At 38.7% G+C, this 13,182-nt stretch overlaps 1 protein-coding gene across 1 annotated transcript in view; it reads right to left on the bottom strand.

Moving 5' to 3' along the window:
• The window catches only part of LOC147231581 (cadherin-12-like), a 198,338-nt gene that overhangs the window by 28,037 nt on the left and 157,119 nt on the right, over positions 1 to 13,182 (bottom strand). Inside the window, exons 7-8 of the mRNA XM_086150468.1 lie at positions 11,227 to 11,480; positions 867 to 1,003 (exon numbers count right to left, since the gene is read on the bottom strand). Coding sequence (XP_086006594.1) covers positions 867 to 1,003; positions 11,227 to 11,480 — 391 coding nt within the window. The remainder of the gene's footprint in view (positions 1 to 866; positions 1,004 to 11,226; positions 11,481 to 13,182) is intronic.

Genomic DNA, 13,182 nt, shown 5'->3' with positions numbered 1-13,182 from the left:
TAGCTAGCTAGCTAGCGCCTCAGCGACATGTGTGTGAGAGTGTGTGTGTGCGGTACCGAAACCCGCGCTTTCTGCGGCGTGACGATCGGTGTAAGCAAGCATCGCGAGGCGGAAAACCAACTCGGGGGCGGATGAATGTTAGGAGATGTTTAGGGCGGCGGGGTCAAAGGTCAGAAACGCCAAAAAAAAAAAAAAATGGCGACAGAGATCTTTATTTTTCGCCGTTTCCAGCGGAGCGTCGCCGGGGGAACCGTGACGACCGTCCAACATCTTCAACGCTCAATTCTGCCAAAACCCAAGACTTCAAGTTCATAACACATGCGGCTTTTTATTCATCAATTTTGGCGGGAAAACGATCTCAGACGCAAAGAGGAGATAAAAAAAAAAAAAGCCTCAAAAAAATTGAAAAAACGCATGTATGATCGCACACGAACACACACACACCGGGAAGCAAATCAGCATGTCTAGTCCGTCGGCCGGTGTGTGTGTCACGTCAGTTTCCAAGGTGACGACGACTCCAGCTTTAACAGCCCATATTTCATAAACCGTTCATGAAAATACGAGTAATTTTGATTGAGCACCGGCGCAACCCGGATGACGACGGATTCGCTTATTTGTCCGAAATTAAAAAAACGCACATCTGAGGAGACTTCTCACGGGAAAAGGCGACGCTCAGGCCGGCGGCTTCAAACGTGTTAAAAAAGAGACATCAAGAAGGAAAACAGGAGATACGCCGTCCCGTTTTATGGCGGCCTATAAAACCTTCCCGGCAAAAAACGGGGATTGAGTATCGACTCCGGTAAAAGCGCGTTAAACCCGGCGGCGGCGGAGATGATCCCGGAATCGATCCAAAAGTCCAAACGTACTGAGTTTGGTGGCCACGATGGAGATGTTGTGCTGCGCCACGTTCTCCCTGTCCAGGAGCTCGTTGGTGGAGATGGTTCCCTCCACGGGGTCGATGTCGAAGAAGCTGTCCAGGTCGCTCTTCCAGTCGATGGAATATCTGAAAAAAAAAAAAAAAGAGAAAAATTTGTCGCGTAAGTGTTCGTTTGCGACATAAACCGCGGAATTAAGCCGACCCCCCCCCCGCTCATGTATATGAGTCGGGCGCGAGATAATGTTGACGCGGTCGTCATTACTCATTCTGAATGGTCATTTCTGGAAAATGTGCTGAGGACGGCGTATAAACTCCAATCTAGTAATGGGGGAACGTGTACTACGGCCGTGCTGAGCAAACGTTTTTTTTTTTTTTTTTTTTTTTTTTTCTCGTCCCGGGAACTGAAATGAATTTTAGGGCGGCGGAGAAAACAGTATCAATCTCCCCGAGCCGATGAACGACAAAGGCATAAAAAAATATTAGATTGAGGCGTCGGACGGACGGAGGGAGGAAACGCATCTCCGGCTCGGGGGATACAAAGGCCGCTCATCCAATTTTATCTAAAAGTTTTTTGCTAATATTCCAGCTAGCGATGTAGCTTCAACTGCTAGCATGCTGCCGTTTTCGTTATTAGCGCTGCGCGACTGGTTGTTGCCGAGCGTTTTCTCAAACGTAGGGTTTCGATCGGTTGTTTTGAAGAACAAGCGTCCCTTTCTCTCCCGATGTCTCCCATTGGACAGGCTCTCAGGGGGCGGGGCTTGATCTACTGCAGCATCTCGCTAACATGATTGCATCCATTTTGGAAACCAACGCTACTATTTTATTATTTCCAGCTCGGTTAAGACAATGTTTCCTCGCCTTGGAGAAAACTTGGCTTCTGTGGATTGTTTTGAAGAACCTGGCCCAGACCTCACGTCCCTTTCTTTCCCGATGTCCTCGGGGCTCTGTCATTGGGTGGATTCTCAGGGGGCGGGGCTTGATGACACTATTTTTTTGGAAACCATTTTGGATATCAAAGCAACGATTTTATTGTTCTAGCTATTAGCAGATGAGCGTTAGCACCTCTGGTGTTAACGTCCTCGGGAGTCTCTCATTGGATGGTGGATTCTCAGGGGGCGGGGTTTGATGCTACCATTTTTTTGGAGTCCATTTTGGTTATCAAAGCTACTATTTTATCATTTAAGCTATTAGCGGGTGAGCGTTAGCACTCCTAGTGTTGACGTCCTCGGGAGTCTCTCATTGGGTGGATTCTCAGGGGGCGGGGCTTGATCTACTGCAGCATCTCGCTAACATGATTATACCCATTTTGGAAACCAAAGCTACTATTTTATTATTTCCAGCTGTTCCTGCCCGGTTAAGACAATGTTTCCTCGCCTGGGAGAAAACTCGGTTCCAGACCTCACGTCCCTTCTTCTCCTGATGTCCTCGGGGCTCTGTCATTGGGTGGGTTCTCAGGGGGCGGGGCTTGATGACATTGGAATCCCTTTTGGATATTAAAGCTATGATTTTATAATTTTAGCAATTAGCTGGTGAGCGTTAGCATTCCTGGTGTTCTTGGTAAGATCCACATGTCCCAGACACTACCGATATCCTCGGGAGTCTCTCATTGGGTGGAGGATTCTCAGGGGGCGGGGCTTGACGCCACCATTTTTTAGAGTTCATTTTGGATATCAAGCTACTATTTTATCATTTTAGCTATTAGAGGTGAGCGTTAGCACTCCTAGTGTTAACGTCCTCGGGAGTCTCTCATTGGGTGGTGGATTCTCAGGGGCGGGGCTTGATGACCCCATTTTTTTGGAATCCATTTTGGAACTCAAAGACACTTTTTTATCATTTTAGCTATTAGCGGGTGAGCGTTAGCACCTCTTGTGTTAACATCCTTGGGAGTCTCTCATTGGGTGGATTCTCGGTGGGCGGGGTTTGATGACACAATTTTTTTGGAATCCCTTTTGGAAATCAAAGCTACTTTTTTTATCATTTTAGCTATTAGCGGGTGAGTGTCAGCACCTCTGGTGTTAACGTCCTTGGGAGTCTCTCATTGGGTGGAGGATTCTCAGGGGCCGGGGCTTGATCTACCACAGCATCTCGCTAAGACGATTATATCCAATTTGGACACTGAAGCTACTATTTTAGCATTTCAGGCTATTAGCATTTATTAGCAAGATATCATGGGTCACCTCTACGTTCACCGGTCGCATTGAGCCGGGATCCGTCCAGGTTTTCTAGCAGAAGGCTACGTAGGGTTCCTGTAGATCATCTCGAAGGACACCGTTCAGACGCGCTCCGTCATTCGCCGACAACCGGGTTGTGATTTGGCACCACAAGGGGCTATTTTTTTGTTTTTTGTTGCTGTCCTGATCTTTTTTTTTTTTTTTTTTCTCCATTTCCCGATTCTACAAAGAGAGTCATCTTCCGCAATTTCATCACGGGGGTCAAAGTGGAGATATTCTCTGACTCCCTTCCGGGCACGTCTTCTCAGTCTGCGGCGTTAAAGGAAGGCAGCATCTTCGTGCCACCGTTCTACCATCTGTCTCTCCTGGCAAAGCTATTTGATCTTAAAAGGCTTCGTCTTATGCATATTTATGCTTGTTTTTCTTTTCTTTCTTCTTTCTGTCTTTCTTTCTTTCTTCCTTTCCAGACTCTGGATTGGTCTCGGTCATTAGAAGAGAGCATTAGAAGACACCCTCAGACTCTCAGGTCTTTTACTGTAATGGGAACAATAACAAAACCTCTCCAGTAAATTATTTCACTCCCTTCTATCAAAATGTTGTGTTTCACTTCTGATTCGCCCCCTTTTAAGTTTTTTTTTTTTCTTTTTCTTCTTTTTTTTTTTTTATTATCAGGTAGCCTTGAAGTGAACACGATTGTGTCAAATTAGTTCAGCGCCAGTCCCTTTGATAAATATTACAGCCAAACTCCCATCAAGGGTTCAAAAGATAAATGGTTTGCAATTTTCCTCGGGCAAAGTTGATTTTTTTTTTCTTCCTTTTTTTTTTTTTGTTCTTCGTTACACTGGAATGGAGCAGTGGATTGAAAGCCAGCTTTCAAGCTATTAGCTATTAGCTCTGCCAGGTACGTCCTGTTTTAATCTCCGTCCATGTTCTTATTTATTCATCCATTTATTTTGGTCCGTCTGTCTGTGAGGCTTCTGCTTTGAACCCGGAGGCCGATGGAGGGTGGTTGGATGTGCCACGACGGAGAACCAGATCAGCATACCAAAATAAAATAAAATAAAATGAAATAAAAGCTTTCTATCGTACAGCAAGATGGAAATGTCCCTGGTAAGTGTTGTTGGTGGTCTGCACCTCCTCCTCATAGCAGCTGCATAACATTCAGACAGTGACAAGCTAAAAATAAAAAAAAGAAATAAAAAAAAGAAAAAGAAATGAAAGGACATTAAATTAAATTAAATTAAATTAAATTAAATTAAATTAAATTAAATTAAATTAAATTAAATTAAATTAAATTAAATTAAAATAAAATAAAGCTTTCTATCTCACAGCAAGATGGAAATGTCCCTGGTTAGTGTTGTTGATGGTTTGCGCCTCCTCTTCATAGCACGAAGCACCACGGTTCAATTCAAGATGAGATGTACTTGATCGATCCCAGGATTGGGAAATTATATGGCAGCTGCTGCATAACATTCAGACAGTGAGAAACTAGAAATAAAAATAAAAAAAAAAAAAAAAAAAGTAAAAATTAATACAAAAAATGAAAGGAAAATACATCAAATTAAATTAAATTAAATTAAATTAAATCAAAATTAAATTAAAATAAAATAAAATAAAATAAGCTTTCTATCATAACAAGATGGAAATGTCCCTGGTTAGTGTTGTTGATGGTCTGCACCTCCTCCTCATAGCACAAAGGACCACGGTTCGATTCAAGATGAGATGTTCTTAATTGATCCCAGGATTGGGAAATTATATGGAAGCAGCTACATAACATTCAGACAGTGACAAACTAAAAATTAAAAAAAAAAAAAAAAGGAAATTAAATGAAAATACATTAAATTGAATCAAATTAAATTAAATCAAATTCAATTAAATTAAATTAAATTAAATTAAATTAAATTAAATCAAAATAAAATAAAATAAAATCTTTCCATCTCACAACAAGAAGGAAATGACTACAGGAAAAGGGATGATATAGATAAAATGAAAAAAATAATTAAATTAATAAAAAAAAAAGATTAAATAATGAATGACAGTCAAAAAAAATAATTAAATCAAATCGTATTGAATTAAATAAACAAGAAAAATTATATTTTTATCGATTTTATTCGAACAGTCCATCAGTATTTTTACATGATATTAATGCTAATATTGACATCGTGCTCATATGACTGGCTGCATTTCAGAACTCGGTAAAGCAAACGCTAGCACAGCTTTAGCCCGCAGCTGCAGCCCTCCTGCGATGGCTCACTTTGTGATTGAGGAAAAAAAAGCTGAGCTCTTTGACTGTTTGAGCAGGAAGTGACTGATATTCACCACTTTCCCACTACATTTCTGCAGCCCCCGGTCTCAGTGGGCGACCTATCAGATCTTTTGTTACGCCGGCCGCTCAAATGCAAAAACGTATCGAGGGGAAAACATCAGCGATGACTGTGTCTGGACATTTTTTGGAAAAAGAAAGTGTAATCTGTGTCGGGGAAACAGCGAATACAGCTCCCCCGTAATGAGAAGCCCATCTGCCTGCAGAAAATTAAACAGGACAAGAAGAAAACATCTGCCCTTCCACTGCGATTGGCACTTTTGATTGCTTATCAGTCCCGGCTAAATTATTCCTGCAGTGTCTTTCAGGCGCATATCTGTTTGGGATCAATGCAAAATAAAAATAAAGTAAAATGCAAGCCTTCGCTTGTCAGCAGGCACTCAGAACACAATCTTATTTCCGCATTGCGTAAAGCCGGGTCAAATGAATAGCTGTGCAGTTCACAATAGCTGCAAACTCAATATTGCAATATTCTCAATACGGCCGAATAGACTCAAGAGCATTTAAAAAAAAAAAAAAAACAGGCAAATATTAAAAACAGTCAAAAAGTGTTTGCGAACGACCGACACCTGGCTTTGCTGCCCTGGAGGAGAAGGGCGACCTTCGTCCCTGCAGTCATTCTCTCTTTTTTTGTTTTTCACATTTTATTCTTGATTCTGATTCTTACATAGCCTCAATTTGCACATTGGTGTTAATTCCTGTTGCCTATGGGGTAAATATGTATAGACACATTTAAATAATACTTTTATACTTTCTATATGTTCAAAGTGTATTTTATTTTGCTTTGTTTTCATCCATCCGTCCATCTTCCACTGCTTATCCTGCACTTGGAGTCACAAAGGTTTCTGGAGCCGATCCCAGACGTCCTCACATCCATTGCAGGGCCGCAAATACAGATGGACAACTATTCATTCACTATTCATTCATTTGGGGTAATTTTTCCAATTAACAGGTTGCATGTTTTTGCGCAGTGGGAGGAAACCAGAGAAACTTCATAGAGAAAAGTTTCCATTTTATTTTATTTTATTTTATTTTATTTTATTTTATTTTATTTATTTTTTTCTTTTTTTTACTTTTTTTTTTTTTTTTTTGGTTTATTTTAGTTTATTTTAGTGCATTGTAGTTTGATTTTTATCAAATTTAATCTAACTTAATTCATTTCGATTGATGTGTCTTGTTTTATTTTTAGCTTATCACTTTCTGTTCTTTGCATGTTATGCAACTGCAGACAGATCATTTGACAATGCTTTTTGAAATTTAATTTAATTTCATTTCATTTCATTTCATTTAATTTCATTTCATTTCAGTTAGTTTAGTTAGTAAATCCAGTTTTAGTTTATTCTTATTTCATTTTAATGTAATTTAATTTGAGTTTATTTTAGTCTATTTTAGTCTGTTTTTTTATTTTAATTTAATTTAATTTTAACTTAATCTAATAATCCATTTATTATTTCTTTATTCTTACCTCATCGCTGTTCTTTGTATGTTATGCAACTGCTGCCATAATTTCCCAATGTGGTTTTTATTTTATTTTATTTTATTTTATTTTATTTTATTTTATTTTATTTTATTTTATTGTACTTTTATTTTTTTTTATTTAATTTAATTTAATTTAATTTAGTTTTTAAGAGTTAATTTTAGTTTGTTTTTTATTTAATATAACTTCATTTCTTTTCCTTTTTTTTTTTTTTTTATTTTTGCTTGTCACTGTCTGTTCTCAGTATATATTGCTGCTGCTGCTGCTGTCGTATACTTTCCCAATCTCGGGATCGATAAATTAAACGTCATGTCATCTTGAATGGAACCGTGGCCCTCGGTGCAGTGAGGAGGAGGAGGAGGAGGAGGAGGAGGTGCAAACCACCACCACCGCCTGCCAACGTGCCTCCCTTACGTTGGCAATAAAAGCAGTCGCAGGACCAAAGTCTTTGCAAAGAGCCTGGGATGGGACGGCGAAGCAGCTCCTCTGCAGTATTAATGCCCCTTTTGTTTCCCCGGCCGCTAAACAGCGAAATCAGTGGAGTCCGGAGCCTAAAAGCGCGATTCCCTATGCATGGCGGGTCATCGGGTCTATTGTTTCCCCGAGAAGGAAGCGTGGCCGGGCGGCTCTCGGATGACGCGCGGGTGTCAGCTGTGCTCCCCATGAATATTTCAAAACGCGAGCCTGCAAAGTGGAAAACCGCAAAATAGAGTCCGGGAGCTCTCCGGTCCTCGCAAATCTCTGCTTATTCCATTTTATTTTCACTTCCCCTTTGAAATAAAATATTCATAATAAAGCACCCGCTGCGATGTAACAGGTATTTTCGGCATCTGGGTTTACGCCCGAGTAATACATCTTGGAGGAGCCATTATCTCGGCCGGCTTAGAGCACCTGATAGATTTTGAAAACAAAAGATCCTCATACATTTTTTACGACGCTCTATTGTCGTCCCGCGCCAGATTTGTGGCCGGACGCGGGACGAGGCCGAGAGCGCCGGAAAGACAAGGGGCGGTGAAAAATGGGAACGCTCCCGCCGGGGATAAATAAGGCCGGGGCGAGTCGGGCGCCGCGGACGATCCATCTCCTAACTTTAAAAAGCCCCATGTGTTAATCACCGCTCCTTTTTCGCTACTTTGCGATCATTTATTGAGTTTTCATCCGAAGAGCCGCCTCGCCCGTCCCGAGAAATCTCCGCGAACGCGTATAAATTTACATTTGCCTTCCCCTCCCTCGGATTTATAAAGTATTAATACTCGCGACGGCTTCATAAATCTCAATAATTGTGCGGAAGCCAAACGGCCGACTCCCACTAAGAGCCATAAACGAGGCCGACACGCCCCTAATTAGCTCATTTGCATAAAAGGCTCGTATTTGGGCTTTTAAAAGCGGCAGAAGAGAAAAGGACGGCGCAGGAAATAAGAAATAAATAATAGATAAAAATGAAATGTAAATAAAAACCCTTTCAGCCGCTCTGCAATCGCATCGGTAATATTTGCCGTCCCGCAAAGGATAAATATGTAGAGAAAGCGCTGACTGGAATGGAGAGGAAAAAACGGGTTGTTTTTTTTTCCCAAAAAACGGATTCCAGGATTTCCGTTCAATATGTTCCATAACTTTTTTTCCATTGATGAGTAAAATGGACGCGTTTTGGCCGAAAATAGAAAATGTACATTCAGCTGAATAAAAATGACATGGGTTTTATCGATCTGAGACGTCGTACGCAAACACTGCGCTTTGAAAAGGGCATGAATTAAAAAACAAAAGTGATTAAAAATCAGAATAAATAAATACAATTATTACTCATTCCACAACTATAAATACTGCTAAAAAATGGCAATATGAAAATTTATAATAATAATAATAATGACATTGATGATGACAACAGCACTACTAACAATAAAAACAACAATGATTATAATATTGATCATACATGTAATAATGATTATTATTATAAGAATATATATATATGTATATATATATATATATATAGAATACATATGTAATATATAGAAGTATTAGCATAACCATAAGCGAAAAAATTGTTGTTGTTACGATTAAACCAACAATACTACTACTATTACTATAACTACTACAACTTCTACTACCACTACTACTACTACTAATAATAATAATAATGACAATAATAATAATGATAATAATAATAATAATAATATTTATGATGATATATATGATAATATTTACCATATACTACCAATTATGAAAAACAATCATCATAGTAATAATTATCACTGCATTTACCTTCTATTATCATTATAATAATATATTTAATAGTAGTATTACATAATTAATTATATTATATAATTATACCTTTTGATACATAAATATATTATGTTATACTACTACTACAACTTCTACTACTGCTACTACTACTACTACTACTACTACTACTACTACTACCACTACTACTACTACTACTAATAATAATAATAATAATAATAATAATAATAATAATAATAATAATAATAATAATAATAATAATAATGATAATTAAATAGTTACGATGATGACCATATACTACCAATAATGAAAACAACAATGATAATAATATTAATAATATTTATTATTATTATTATTAGTGGTAGTGGTACTATTAATAGTAGTAGTATATAATTAATTATATTTTATACTAATACATTATAATATATAAGTATATAACAATAATAATAATAATAATAATAATAATAATAAGACTCATAAATAAATAGAATTGTACATGAATAAATGGGTAAATGGATATCTAAGAATAAATAAATCCTTTAAAAAAGTCATGTTTATATGTATCAGATGGAGAATATAAACAGTCCATGCTAAAGTGTGTGTGTAATTATTAATGATGTCACTGCTTGGTGCTTATTGGGGTTCAGCCCAGTGACTGCAGGCTCACACACTCACACCCTTCTTCCTTTTCCTGTATTTGAATATAACTCTGCCTCTACACCGACTGGTTATTATTTGATATTTGGATGATCATCCCATCCTGGCACGTCAGTTCAATGTTTGTTGTATTATGGGATGTACTGAGGACCTGAGAAGAGTCCTATCAAAAACCCAGAGACCCAGAAAAGGAAATTGCTTGGTTTCACTTTCTAATTTAGCTAATAATGCATTGAGACCTCAGGGATTATTTGAATGTGGTATCACATGTTTGTTTGAGTTACTGTTTTTTTTAACTATCCAATATTGTGGTCAGGTATTTTTTTTTGTATATTTATATAATACATTTATCTATTTATTCATTTATTTATTTATTTCCCCCTTTAATTATAGCTATACCAGGAGCACAATGCTTCTCCTAATGAGAATGAACAAATAAATAAATGGATAAATGAATAAACACGTGATTACAAACAAAAACATGATTGCTTGAATACACAGATAAATACACGTAATTACAAAAGCAAACACATAATAAATATGAAATGAAAAAAAAAAAAAAGATAAATACATGAGGTTGTCCTTGTAAAAAATAAAATGAACTGCCTATTTTTCTGCAAACACAAATAAATACATAGCGATATTTTATATTTTTTTGCAAATCATTATTTTACCATTTAAACACCACGCAATGTTGTACCTGAATATCTCGCAGTGGTTGAATGCACGAGCACAGTTAGCAACCAGTAGCATCAATAAACTCATCCTACAGGACCTCATTCTCATCCCGCAGTCGATCCAAGGTTATTTGTTTGTTATCATCCAATAAAGTTGATTATTCTTTTTTATTTTTTTTTGCAGCAAAATAAGATAAACTCCGTCAGACGCGACGACGCTCCATCCATCCCTGCAAAGTGGCAACCTATTCCTGCAGACGACGGCGGCGACGGCAAAACGTTGAGCTTTAGATTGATTAGTCCTCAAAGTAATGAGTAAAACCTGACAATACTCTCCAGATTGAAGCCATGATGGCACTGATGAATAGGGACTGCAGACATTGATGAATGGATTAGATGTATAAACACTTCAATCACGGCCCGCGATAGCGCCGCACTTCTTCCTCGGGCTCTTTTATTACCGGAGAGCATCAGGGGGAAGTTTTATTCCGCGCCGGAGCCTCTCAAGATGAGGATTTTCCTCTCAATAACGCCTTCCGCTAATATGCTTCCCACCCCACGGCGTTCACGGGGGAAACCGCGCTATTAATTGAAATAATCGCACCCGTCATACGTATCCGTGCTGGAAGGTTCCAGGCTAACGTTTAGCAATTTGAGTCACGTCTCAGGATAGCATATGTACGCGCATTTAACATTTTATTTACGAATAACGGGCTTCCGGGAAGATGATATATCATTGAATCGGATGCGTGAAATGAGACGACAGGCCGCCACGGCGCGCAGCAACGTGCGCAGGGTGACTTTACCTGACCGGGCTGCCGCTGGCGTCCAAATCCTGGGCCGTCACCGCGCCGATGATGGTGCCCGCGGGCGTGTCTTCGTAAACGTCCATCACGTAGGACGGCTTATTGAACACCGGAGGCTCGTCCACGTCCAACACGTTAATCTTCACCGTTGCCGTGTCTTTGAAAGCCCCGAAGCTTTGAAAGCGCGGGTCCAGATGGGCGTTGGACGCGTCTACCTTGAAGGTGTAGGCCTTCTTGGTTTCGTAGTCCAGAGGCTGGAAGACAAGGAGGGGAGGAGTTTTAACTGCGCAGCTGGAAAACATGGTGTTGTTTTGATTTGAGTCACTGCAAAACTGTCAAATAACAGTTCATTAACAAAGTAAATTTATTATTTATTGTGATAAATTTCATTTCTTCCTGTATTATTATTATTATTATTATTATTATTATTATAAGTAGTAGTAGCAGTAGTAGTAGTATTGTTTTTAACATTACTGCTGCATTATGATAAAGTGATAGACTAATTAATTATTTTTATAATTACTATTATTGTTATTTTTTATGTAACAATACGACTAAAAAACTACTAATAATACAACTACTCCTACTACTTCTTATAATAACAAAATAATAAAATTCATTATATACCACTTTTTTGTAGCAGCAGAAATAATAGTAATATAATAATAATAATAATAATAATAATAATAATCAATTATTATATCACTTAATTATAATGCAGAAGTAATGTTAAAAATAACAACAGCAACAAAAACAATATGTTTTTATTTACATTATTATTTTAAACATTATTATTAGTATTATTATTATAATGCCATTTTATTGTAGCACCAGTAATAATAGTAATAGTAATAGTAATAATAATAATAATAATAATAATAATAATAATAATACATTTGTCTATCATTTAATTGTAATCCAGCACCAGTAATAATAAAAACAAGAACAATAATATCAATAATAATTGAATTAAAAAATATATATAATTAGTTATTATATCACCTGATTATTATCCAGCACTAATAATAAAAACAACAACAATAATAATTAATTATCACAACTACATGTTGAGTAAACCATGACTGTCACTATGCATGTCAGTGCACGTTTGATCAGGTTGAGAGATTTTTGTTGTTCTGAAGTTAACATAAGCTAAAGAAAATATTCAGGTTTTTACGTTTAAAAAAAAAGAAAACGGAAGTCATCACATTTCAGATGAAACCGACATTCTGCAAGTGTGTCGTATTCTAAGCTCACCGCCTCCCCCGTTCCATATTTACATTTTACCGCCGAATCCAAAATCCCAGAGGCTCTGAAGGAGTTAAATCACGTATTAAATCACCCATATGGCGTTCCAGCTGACGGCTACACATTCAACCGAGGACGGTAAGCCGACGCCACGCCGTTATGTAACGCCGTCGGGCCTCGCGACCTCGCGCAGAGTTCGGTTCACCTGCGTGAAAATCGCCGTCGGCGTCGGCGTCGGCGTCATGCGAGTCGGCCACGCGGGACTCGTCCCCTTCCCGTGTCGCTCAAATGAACCGGCGCTCGCAGGACCGATCAGGACGCCGACCGTCCCAGATGCATCTCCGGGCCGCAGATGCACGTCGAAAACACGGTTTTATTCTCCGTCCCCGCTCGCAGGCGGATGTCGCCGTGGGAGGCGGCGGGGGGGAAATAGCCAATCTTAAAGCAATCATTGACCATCAACCGCCGTGATTGGTTTGATTACAGCGCTGCAGATGCAACCGTCTGGACACGACCTATGAGATCCAGAAACACCGTCTGTCCTTTTCAAGACCCCCCCCTTCCCCCGGAAACCATGTGGAAAAAAATTTAAAAAATCCAGATTCATGGCGGGCGTCACTCAAACCTTCACCCCTACAATCACGCTAAAAGGCTTGTGCAGAGTCGGTCGCCGACACCTGCGGCGACGGCGGCACCTTCAAACCCACG

This window comes from Fistularia commersonii, chromosome 8 (genome assembly GCF_037954325.1).
Source record: "Fistularia commersonii isolate RoL2024-O1a breed Wild chromosome 8, RoL_Fcom_v1.0, whole genome shotgun sequence".
NCBI lineage: Eukaryota > Metazoa > Chordata > Actinopteri > Syngnathiformes > Fistulariidae > Fistularia > Fistularia commersonii.
The sequence above is the reverse complement of the archived record's forward strand: the minus strand, read 5'-3'. Positions and strand labels throughout refer to the sequence as shown.